At 42.5% G+C, this 12,084-nt stretch overlaps 1 protein-coding gene across 2 annotated transcripts in view; it reads right to left on the minus strand.

Annotated features, from left to right (window-relative positions):
• Window positions 1-12,084, minus strand: part of itpr2 (inositol 1,4,5-trisphosphate receptor, type 2) — a 44,997-nt gene that overhangs the window by 8,716 nt on the left and 24,197 nt on the right. The window contains exons 38-52 of one of the 2 annotated variants that reach the window (XM_028408516.1): window positions 9,366-9,486; window positions 8,965-9,152; window positions 8,665-8,845; window positions 7,757-8,010; window positions 7,471-7,671; window positions 6,765-6,875; window positions 6,308-6,403; window positions 6,116-6,235; window positions 5,143-5,277; window positions 4,870-5,062; window positions 4,570-4,695; window positions 2,629-2,804; window positions 2,350-2,514; window positions 2,094-2,277; window positions 485-571 (exon numbers count right to left, since the gene is read on the minus strand). In XM_028408516.1, the coding sequence (XP_028264317.1) occupies window positions 485-571; window positions 2,094-2,277; window positions 2,350-2,514; window positions 2,629-2,804; window positions 4,570-4,695; window positions 4,870-5,062; window positions 5,143-5,277; window positions 6,116-6,235; window positions 6,308-6,403; window positions 6,765-6,875; window positions 7,471-7,671; window positions 7,757-8,010; window positions 8,665-8,845; window positions 8,965-9,152; window positions 9,366-9,486 (2,338 nt within the window). The remainder of the gene's footprint in view (window positions 1-484; window positions 572-2,093; window positions 2,278-2,349; window positions 2,515-2,628; window positions 2,805-4,569; window positions 4,696-4,869; window positions 5,063-5,142; window positions 5,278-6,115; window positions 6,236-6,307; window positions 6,404-6,764; window positions 6,876-7,470; window positions 7,672-7,756; window positions 8,011-8,664; window positions 8,846-8,964; window positions 9,153-9,365; window positions 9,487-12,084) is intronic. The other variant, XM_028408517.1, reaches the window with a different exon arrangement.

A 12,084-nucleotide genomic window follows, 5' to 3' on the forward strand; every position in this document is an offset into this window, starting at 1 on the left:
ACTTATCTGACTCTAATGACTGAGTGATAATAAAACACCTTTACTTCCGTCTCTGGCACAAAGGTGTGAATAAACAAACAAACAAATCAAATCAAATGTTCTATTTATATGGTCATTGAAATGGTCATATGATATAAATGGATAAAACACATGCACAGAATGACTGCTGAGGAAAAAAGCCAGGAGGTGAAGGATGTGGATGCGATCACGTGCGTGCCCCTATAGCGCAGGTGATCCATGGAGAATGGAGACGCAGGAGAACAAACAGAGGAGTGTGAGTCACCCCCTCTGCCTCATCAAGTTTCTTTGTGTGCACGCCTCAGTGTGTGTTTGTCTGTGAGTAACCTTTAAGGAACTGACTGCTGCCAGAAAGGTCACATTCACACCCACAACCCCGGTCAAAAACGCAAAATATTAAAATGTAACCACTCAGCAGTGATATTCATTAAAGGTAAAATAAAAATATTTAACCAATTAAACTTACCAGAAAAAGATTTTGGCCTTGAAACGGGACAGCCGTCTTTCAAACATGAGTCTGCAAATTCACCGTTACTCAGTAAATCCCTTTTTTCTACAAAAATAGGAGAAAAATAAGAAGTTCATGATAACGGCACCACTAAAAGATAAAAGATAATTGAATTGTTCTTTATTAAAATGCCTTCCTGCTAATTCTCATCACTGCTGGTGAAATCAGCAAGAAAGATATAGTCAGACATTATGTAAACTGAGGCAGCAGCTGCTGGGTGGGCGGTGAAGTGCTACTGAAAAAAACCTGAACAAATCATTTGCACATCAGCAAAGCCCTGAGCAGCAGAGGAGCTGTACCGCCTGAGTGCAATCAGCTCAGGCAGACAGGAGAACTGCACATCTGGGCCCGAGTGACACCAAAAGGGCCTTCTTCCATGAGAGTGTGGAGCACAGAGTTCAGAACTGAGAGGCACGAGACAGAGGAAAAAGAAGAAGAGGAGTAGTTGAGACAGTGGGGTCTGCAGGAGGTCACAGCCCTGAGGAGGCAGCAAGTGAGGACAGGGTGCTCCTCAGCTGCTATGGAGCTCCTCAGCTGCACCTCAACTCAACCCTCAGCTAACATACAGACAGGCGTGAGCGCGGCTGGTTACATAACCCACCACTGCTCTGCCGTGTCTGCTGTGCTCTTTTCAGCAAAACACAGGATGGCGCGGCCACCAGGTTATGCAACAGGTGCACATGTGCTAGCAGGATGTCTTCCTGACCGTTGGTGCAGGAGCTCATTAACACACCCACGCTCTCCACAGTGTTGTCAAAACATGTGTCTGGGTATGTATATATACACCACACAGTACTGTACATGCTCTATTATAGTAATCATTAAAAACAAAAAAATGGTTTGGACCTTTAAATATATATTAAAAACAATTTAAATTTCTTGTAAGTGCAATTTAGTCATTCAGAGCTGAACAGCCATTTGATCTGAATTGTGTTGTTAGTTTACAAGTTACAAGTCTGTATCTCTTTGACTTGAGCTTTGAAACTCATATATGTGTTGCCGACACATATGTGTTGCCGACGGAACAGTAAAGCACAGATTTAACAAGATTTAGAGCAGCCAGAGCAGGATGGCAGAGAAATACGCTAAACAAAAGTACAAAGTGTGAAGTGCATCTAGAATTCTCTCTGGAGAACAGGGAAGAACTACTGTATGTTTGATCCTTTTATCCAGTGTAGTTCTGAAAGGGATATGTTACTTTATCTCCATTTCAGACATAAAATTTGTACACACTGCAGCCTCATAAATCTGGGATGGCTTTCTGTCAAAGGTCACTTTTATGTTCTACACAGACATGCTCACCACCCAGAGAGAGAGAGAGGGGGGGCATGGTATATGACGAAAAAGCTGTTTTGCACCTCCTGTATCGCATCCTCCTATTCTACCTGCAGACAGCTTTTCTTTTATTAAAGTTCCTGTTGGCCACATTGTTCACTGGTTCTTAAAAGTGCTGACTTCCTTGTTTGCTTTAATCTCCTGCATTGCTATCTGTGAATGCAACTGGTACTGTAATGTGTCTGTTTTTAGATAAGTGGTCAGGCAACCCTGATGTGTAAAGAGTTCTGACCTGGTGCTGGAAGGCGATCCACCTCCATGCGGAAGTCATCCTTGAGGAAGAGGAAGCCGATGATGGAGAAAAAATAGACGAGAAAGATGGCCAGAACAGCTGTCAGGATAATGGAGCGGCCGTTTCTCGTCACACTCTTTATCACGTTGAGCAGTGTCTCTTCTCGGATCACCAGGTCGAAAAGCTGCAGACGCACATCAACATCAGTGAGTCATCAGCAAATATTCACAACTATAACTTAAAGGAGAATTCTTACCAAAAAGCTGTAGAAGAACTCATGAACAAAGAGGCCCAGGACGCAGATGATAGCATAGCCCAAATGGTAGATAAAGAGCATGTCCATCACAACTGCTTTGTACCCTCTAGTGAACGTTCCCTGGTTGCCCACAAAACTTACAAGAAAGACTAACTTGTTGAAGAGCTGAAAATAGAATAAAACAAAGCTCAGGGATGAAAACAACGAAGCTTTGATGTATGAACAGGCAGGAACGGACCAGTCCCTCAACAACACAGGGGCAAACCTCCCTTTACTTACATTGACAGTACCCAGTAACAACAGAGCAGGGCCGAGACCCATAGTGTAGATGGCACGCAGAATTAGGGAGACCAAGAAAAACCGGATCCCCCACGGATTGGGTAAGACAGGAAGTAAGATGGTGAAGACCCCCAATGCCACCCACAGTAAGATATTCCAGAAGGGCGACAAGGTGCCTGCAAAGAAGAAGAAACCAACCAACACATCAGCACTTTGAAACATTTCTCTGATGAATAATTCACCTGAGCTAAGAGCTTAACTTAACACACACCGTCAAAGGCAACACTTTAAAATGTCAAACAGAGGTCCATCGGGACCTCATCACTCAAAACAGCGTCTCTTCTTCTGCACACTCAGTACAACAACACAGTGAAGCTCAAGATTCTTTGAAGAGACAGTCCAACCTAAATTCAATATTTATATTTTTCCTGTGGCCTGCAGTCTACAGACCTCTACTGGAATATACCCAACAAAAGAATCATCGCACAGAAAGCAGCACTCATCCATGACTGAGCTGTTTCAGCTGATGAGGACAACATTAGATTTTACATGTCAGCATGGATAGATACACACAGCTTTCTACTGTATGTAGTCACATGGTAAGCAGCTTGTATGCAGTTTAGTAGAAAAGGACATTGCTATTGAGTTTTTAAAAGTGTACAGTGATATCTCCAAAACTCTGCAATACACACAACAAAACAAAGAGAAAGAAAAAAAAATATGAATATCTGACAACAAAACTGGGTGTCAATGTGGCATTCTGCTGAGGTAGAGTATAGAAACATGTGAGTACATTCTCTGTACTGTCATACCCTAGGACCTAATTTTACAAGGTAACAGTTCCATTTACAAACAGCTGGCCTGTTATTAATTATTTAATAGAGAGTTTGGGAGTTCCTTTTGGCAACACTATCAGTGTGTATCAACAATTCTTTAATTAGTGGAAACTTTATCATTGGATGTTGAAGTGGCCTTGTGTACAGCAGTGTACCAGGATTACTGAATGGATGATGTGGTATAGCAACTCTCAGAGTAACACAAACCCTACAACAGCACTTATATAGTAAAAGTACATAAGCAAGTATTAAAGTAAACATACTACTTTGGCCCCACAGGTTGATAAGTTATATGATATCATTGCTAATGTTTTAGCTGATTAGAGTTTCATACACATGGACTGCAGATAAAGCTGAAAGTCATACAATGATTAATAGATTCCTAACGAAGAAACAACAAAGATCTGATCTGATTTCTTCTACTCTGATTTCTTCTGTTGACTGTTTGATGTCTGATGAAAGGACAGGAAACAACTAATTTCACCTTTAGGAATATACTTTATCTTAAATGTTTATTGTATTATGTAATAATGTTATTGAAAATATAGTTCATCTCTGAAATGTAATGGAATAAGAAGGAAATCCATATAATGTGCTCAGTGTTTTTTTTCATATAATTCTGCCTTACGTCTGCAACTTTGTGTAAAAACAAAGAACGAGTGTGTGTTTGCCTTTCTGTAGTGTGCCAAAGAGCCTTAAATGAAACATAATAAAACAATAAAATCTTATCATCATTTCTGTTGAGTAATACTAATTTGCATTTGGTTTAAAGAGATAAAGTTTTATATTGAACCTTTTTCATCTGCTAAGTTTAATAGTTTTTTTTCTGCTGGAGCTGTTTCTAACACCTACACAACTTCTTTTGGACAATAATACACCTTATAAGTAAAGCTGGATGTCTTCCTGCAGACAACAGCAGAGAGGGTTAAGTTGCACTTAGCAAGCTGTGAAAGATGAAATAATATAGTGAAAGATAAAACATAAGCTGTATTTTGTTTCAGTTGTGTTCCTGGCCTGAGATAAAATGTCTGACACCCCTGTTTAGAGATTACAGTTATCGTCAAAATTATTGCATCAAACCAACCAGTAAAAAAATGAAACCCACCTTCATCTCCATCGTCACCAAAGGGGTAGAACACAGCCACAGCGATGTTGAGCAGACAGGCCAGATAGAAGGAGATGCTCCCCCAAAGAGAGATGTGACGTGAGAACCAGAACAGAGCCTTATTTTCTGTGCAAGAATAACAGGAAGTATAAGTACAGGTACACAAATAACTGCAGGCTCCTTCAATTTAGTGTGGAAATGACATAACCAGACACTGTGGATGATAATCATGATTTACCATCCTGTTGCCTCCTTCTGCTGCCACCATCATTATTTTTACTGAAATATGTAAAGACTCACTGCGGATCTTCTTCTGCCACCTCATCTCGTTGTAGAGGTTGTCAAACTGCTGGAAGAAGTCGTTAACCTTGCTGCCTTGGTCGTCCCTCTCCGTGGTTGTGAACACACGCACCTTGGACTCCTGGGTGAGGTACTTGCAGATGTTGGGGACTGGAAACACTATCTGCTCCATGGTGCGGTCGTGACGCACAATCTGACGACAAATAATCTTCATTTTAGTTAAATTAATACACAGAGAGGCAGTGAGGAAAACACAACAACAATGAGGTTCACCTCTATCTGAGCTGTGTGATTGGCGTAGTAATGGAGGGCGTCATCTTTCTCATCATCAGGGTCCACCAGTGACCCCGACCCCAACACCGACCCAGGCCTTAGGCTCTGTTGCAAGACCTTGTTGTGTCTGGCCAACTAAGAAAACAAAGCAACCTGTTCAGTTTACGTTTGACATGCAAGTCAGGGGCCTGACCATGAAGCAAAGACTTTGCTACACTGCTTTACATCAACCGAATTATTAAAGGATGATCATTCTTCTCAGTTTTAGTTTCAGATTCAGGAAATTTTGTTCTTTTTTTATTCTAAACATTTCACAGTTGAGGTGATGTAACCTTCGACAATTCAGGAGATATTTCTTTTCTTCTTTTCTCACCATAGCTTGCCATAAATTTGTGCCTGAGAACAGAATAACATGTCACATTAAGGACGGGTTGGAATATAGTAAATTCTGTTTTGAAGTTGGCCTTTGGTAGATTTATACATTTTAACTTTTTAAACTTGTGTGTGTGTTTTAATGAGGTGAAAAAGAGAAGTTAAACCATAAAAAGCTTTCTGTGTCATGGTGAAACTAGTCTGCTGGGTGGACAAAAATACTCTGTCTGACACTTGGCTCTAAAGAGGCAGAAGTGAAAACCCGCCAGACCCAGCCTGCCCTCTACAATTTACATAAACTGCCACACGCATTTATAACACAACTGCTTTACTCAACAGCACAATATGCCTGTTTCATTCCTTCATTCTTCATACCTCAAAAAAGACAAACCACCATTTGTTTAGCAGAGCGTTGACTACCTGCCTGTCTGCAGAAGTGCTGTCAGATGGTAAAAACTAATTTTAGAAAACTGTCAGAGCTGTTCACTCACAGAGGAGCAGTCTTCCATCACTGCTCACTGCTGCGGTGCATGGCCCAGAGGTCAGCAGAAGGTCACACACACACAGTGGAAATGCATCAGGCTCATGGCTTTTTTATTACCTGGTGGGCCAGGATGTAAATGTTGTGTCCGACATCTCTGGGTTGGATTGGATCTCCTGCACTGTCCTCATCATCCTCGCTCTCCAGACCCTGGGTGTAGGCCTCCTTGATGACATCCACCTGAAGCACGAGAGTGATTTAAAAGTTACAGACTAATCACGGGACATATTTAAATACTCTACACAAACATACCAGTTCCGTGGGTCTCATCTTGAACAGAATCTTCTCTGCATTCTCACTGTCATGGCGACTTTCCATGATAGCCAGTAGGAGCTTGGAGGCATTGTTCTACAATACAAAAATCCAACCAATAAGCTTTTACATGGTGATTATTTACAAACTATAGAATAGAGAACTCCAAAAGTATTTGTCCCTCACTGATGTAAAGACTGGAAACCTCTGCGATCAAACAGCTATAAGAGGCAGCCAGTAAACACAAACCATCACTACACATATAACATTTAGTCATTAAATTTGTAATTTCGTCTTATTTCAGCACTGGAGATTTGCTAAAAAAACACCTTAATGATCTCCTTCTCAGTCTCCAGCACTATAAAATAGAATAAATACTATACAGCAAATGCCAAGCATTGCTATAGTAATGTCTGTGCGTCACTGTGAAAGCCTTTAAGAGGCACCTGCTGCTCACCTTGAGCTCCAGAACCAAGTCCAGCCGATGTTTCCCCAGGGGGTTGATGGAGTTGACAATCAGTGCTATAATGATGTCAATGCCATTTGACTCATGCTTGGCTATACAGGACTGCAACAAAGTGAAGGATACAATAAAGAAGTATTTATTAGAAGAGTGTCAGCAGTCACTATGTTATGAGAAGAGATTTTTAAACACCTCTGTTTTTATTTCTTCTGAGTTTACCTTAGCTATGGTATGGCTAACTAAATAGCCTCTATTCATACTTTTAGTTACCTCTTATATTATAATTGAGCATTTGCTGGCTGAACACAGAGAGAGAGAACCTCAATCTCTTACCCTACTGTAAAATGATCAGTCAAATCTAACTGCAGCTCAGAGACTACTCATACTAATAAAATACCAGCCGTTCATACGCAGCTTTGTTGAATACTGGAATACAATTTCGATTGGCCAGTTATTTCTGAAGAACAAACCACTGAATATTTTTAGGACAACATCCAATCTGCAAAAAGACACCTACTAAATTCTGTGGCTTCATTAGGCTATAGGAAGCAAAAATATTGAAACAACACAAAGCAGAGGATATTGTGGGCTATGGCAGTGTTTAAAGGCTGGTTAATCAAAACGAAAAGCCAACGGCAGTTATGTGGCAGATCTGATATATTATTGTCTGCCTGCTTTCTCTGGTCATCCATCCCCCTACCTGGTTTTCATGGCAGGGTCCCTGGCAGTACTCTGTAATGGTTTCCAAGGTTTGTCGAACCAGATCCACATTACTCTCGTTGATATAAAGCCCCAGAAGGCCCAAGCCTCCTGTGGTGCTTCCACATATACAGTCTAAGAACTGAAGAGTCTCACACACCAGATTGTAGTTAGTCTTGTTGTTCTGATTGCGCAGAAAGTTCTGGAGTCAGAGCAGAAAACATGTCAGTTAGCAGTCAATGTAACAACAGCTGAATTTCACAATGCCTTAAAGTGTGCCAGTGTACCTGCAGGTCTGAGTTGTGGTTCTCGCAGAGCAGCTGAAGGTAACGTAGGATTGGTTTCATGATGGTGATAGCGGGGCTCATCTGAGTTTCTTCTAAAGCATCTTCGGCTCCGAGTATCTCACTGTTCTGGCCGAGGCCTTCAAGGTCAGGGTCCAGCTCCTTTCTGAAGGCACAGAAGGCCTTTGAGGTCACTGAGGAGGCCTCCTTTAGCTGGCCTCGCATGTCCTCCCTTATATGAAGCCCTGAGTCTTTCCCTTCAATGAAACATGCAGAGGAAAGCATGATTCATTCATATTTCATAAATGGACAGAGGTTGCAAATACTTTATCAATGAAATACTAAAGACAGACTAAAAACAATGAAAATCGGACTCCCCCTGAGAAGTTGTCAAAATTTGAGTGGGGTTCAGTAGCAATTAAAGAACCCAATCTTGACACAATGGCCTTTTGATAGGCTTGTGATGTGGGCCATCACATGGCCTTTGACATGTGACTGCAGGAACTGAGAACAACAGTCTGCACGGAGGTCAGCAGAGCAACAAAGACCAGTCCTGATCATCAGGACCTCACAAACACTAAAAGCATGAAGGTTTTGGAGTTATAATTGATTTTGTGGCTTTTCACTACTTTCAGGTCTGTTTCTATGGAAACACCTGTTGGTGCCCAGGACATGACCAGCACGACTCAGTGTATCATTTTTAAATGCTCGTCTGACATTATTACAGTTCACTTTAAATGAACTTTACTGACTTACTGTCTGCTTTGTTTTGGCATTTTGCAGCATGTTCCAGACAGCAGAGGCAACAGATGTTTTCAGGCTACTCTAAAGTCAAGGAGCCATGCTGTGTTGGTTATAATTAAATAAATAAAATCACAGAAAGGTTAAGGTGCATCATTACTCAGACATACCTTTTTTGAACCTTGTGCTACTGGCGTCACCGTCATCGTCCCTTTTTCTGCAGCTGAGTTCAAACATGTTGACGGACACGGTGGCTCGGATCTCTTGCTGGGCTAACCGCATGCGGTCGTAGAAGACCTTGAAGAACCTCTCAGAGTTTTTCTGTTTGTACAGCTGGTTGTAAAAGGAGTTCTGGGGAGGAGGCAGATGGGTAATGACTATTCATCTCTACAAATGAGCACATACTGCATAACAGGCAGTGTTAGTGACAGCCTGGTAGAGGCAAGTTTGAGGTGTCCCATGTAACCCACCTGTATCTGTGTGTTTCCACCCTGTAAGAGGGCAATGCCCAGCAGGATGCTCTCCTCAAACACTCGGTCATTCTTGGTATTGACAATGAGGTCAATCACCAGCTCAGACGTCCCCACATTGTCCAGAAGACACTGGATCTCCACCATATTGCTGCCTGGCTTGTCAGAGTCTAGCATGGGAGAACCGCCTGCAGAGATTTAATATGAGCATGTTTTTAATCAACTATGTTTCACAGCTGTCTAAATGTAATGCCAGTGTATGTTTATGTGGTGCTTTAGCCAGTGATTGTCAAACACCACATCTGCTATGAAGCAGAGCGCTGTCAGGTAAGTTACTGTAGTTTCCTCTGCAGTGAGTAGTTATTGCAGCATCTACTGGGTTTATTTGGGGTTTTCGGTACCTCCAGATGACGGCTTGACAAAGCCGCCTGATGAACTGTTTCCACTGCAGAGCTCTGACTTGGAGAGAAGCTTTTGATTTCCAAAGTAGCGTGTGAGGAGAATTTTTCTTAACTCATTTCCCTGCGGAGACAGAAATCATAACGTTAAATTCATATCAGAGTCTGACACAGTGCCAGCCTTAAAGTAGGAGATTGAGAAAGTTGGGTTTATGTGGGCCGTGATCATAAAAAAAAAGGCCAAATGTTAACAAATGCCCAATCCAAGGGAACATTTGATGGTGAGGTGTGTTCACTGGCATGAAATCCACCCAATCACCTCTAAGAGGGCCGAGTAGATCTCATCTCATTTCACCTAATAGGAATGATCGCCCTCGTCAAATGATACATTTCAGTCCTGATGGGAGGGGAGGCTTCCAGGATGACAACACTCTTATCAACAAAGGAATTGAAGCCAAATTGTACCACTTTAAAACACACCACATGCAAAATGTGACCATCTGTGTGTAAAAATGTTTGTACATGCAGGAAACAATGAACAATTTCAGTTTGCTTCTAGAAAGCTGGTCCTGCAGTTCTTCTCTTTTTGTCTCTAATGAACATCTCTCTGCGTCTTAGCTGACATTTGACGCAGCTGAGCAGAAATGAGATGAAAAGATTCATTGAGTTAATCTTCCTACAGTGGTTGTGTAATAGCCATGGAAGAGACTGACAGGTGGATGACTTGCATTGTGTTTGTCACCATTTATTTTTATTGTGCTACCGGTGGAGGGTGGGCAGTGGATGGAAGGCATGTAAAGAGTATATGAACACTAAGTGTGGTCAGCATCAGTTTCTATGGCAACATAACAACTCAAAATGGCCTTGTTTTGATGACACCACACCACCATTATTGATCAACAGACTGGAAGGATGGATGAAGAGAAATGAATGAGCACATTGATGAATAGGTGGAGTTAAAAAAAAAAACAGATGATGCCATGTTAAAATAAAACTACTGCTCCTCCACTTTATCTGACTGTTGGTTTAAGTTTTCCTCCCTCTGTATTTTTGTTTGTGTTTTTGACTGATGCACAAGGATCTATATGTCCTTTTTGTTCTTTTGCAAGTCTTCTTGTGTAATTGTCACAGCTTGATTAAAGTTGACACATACTGCTAATTGGTATTCAGCTTTATATGACTCATTTATGTAGCCGCCTTTGTAAGTGTTGTTTACAGTTGCTGCTTGTTACAGTAAGAAGGAAAGCTGTAATGTGGCACAGTAATCTAGTCTCCTAGGTCAGGTTGAAATAAGAATTATGAGACAAAAAAAAACACATCTTGGCAGTTCATCTATGAGACATTGTGTCTCACAACAAAGGCTGGCCCGATACAGTCCAGCTAAAGATTCTCAAACTAAGTGTATTGAAGAGCCAAGATGTGGAGGAGCACGTGTAGCTGATGCTCCCTGTGTCAGTAAACACTCCATCTCATCTGCAGTCAGCAGAGACACTTGTCTGCCTGCACTGTCTGGCTGTCTCACAGACACACACACACTTGAAGTGAAGGTGTGGATCCATTGAGCCAGCTCTCATTTCCACACAGCAATACACAGACACACTCTCAGCGTAACTACAAACTCAGCATAACCCTCTATAAGGAGGCACATCCCAATGACTGATTGCAGATTGAATCATGTTTGACTTAACATTTCCCCTTTTCTGACAGAGGATGTGTTGGTTTTCGCTACTCTGAAACCCCAGTGAAAAAGCTCCAGCAGGGGAAAGTTGAAAGGAGGTGGGGGTGACGTTTTTTTTTCCCCCTGTGCGCCTCCCTTCAGGGCAATGCAGTCTGCTGGCTAGGTCTGCAGAGAGAGAGGAGAGGAGAGAGGAGAGAGGAGAGAGAAGCGGGGAGGCAGGATGGCGGGAGAGGAGAGTCAGCCCAGCCTGACTCATCTGCTTGCTGCTGCATTGACGAGAAAAACTCCAGTCAGGTGATGTAAGAGCCATGAGATAGAAGGAGAGGTAGAAGACAAAAAAGGAGGAGGAGGAGGAGGAAGAGGGTGAGAAGGAGGAGGAGAAGAGAAACAAACAAAATCTAGCAAGTAGCAGACAGTCGTAGTGTTTTAAAATGTGCACCGGCACGCCACACTGCGGCTCTGGTGTCCAAGCTGGGGATGAGCTGCCGATCCCCACCTCCGGCAATCTTCACTCCCCCCCCTCCCCCCATCTCTCCTCCCCTCCCCTCCCCTCTTCTCAGACCGCTTGCAGCTCTGCTGTCTGCAGATCTCTCTCCACTCCGGAGAGAAGCATGGATAACAAGACAAAGACACAGCGGGCCCTGTGCTTGTTTAGGTGGTCTGAAACTCACACAGGCAGAGGAGGGCAGCACCAGCTGCACATGAGGACAGGCAGTGCCAGGAATGGGTGGAGAGCCTTGAGTTGCTCAGTTCAAATAAGGTTGACTGTAGCACAGGCTCAGACCAGAAAAGAGGACAATGTTCCACAAACAGGGTTGAGCTTGGAGGGTTGTTGGGGTGGAGTTTTCTTTTCTATATTACTTTCTCCCACAACAGGAAACTTGTGTGTTTTTTTGTAAACGATAAGGATCAAGTACACTGTGATATAGCACAGTTTCCCACAGGACACGTGAATCCACAAAACTTTACCGTCAGGAAGCAACACTGAGGTCCCCACAGAAACATCAGTCCATACACTTTGTTCAGGATGCAGTTTCACACTGA

This window comes from Parambassis ranga, chromosome 6 (assembly GCF_900634625.1).
Source record: "Parambassis ranga chromosome 6, fParRan2.1, whole genome shotgun sequence".
In the NCBI taxonomy this organism is placed as follows: Eukaryota; Metazoa; Chordata; class Actinopteri; family Ambassidae; genus Parambassis; species Parambassis ranga.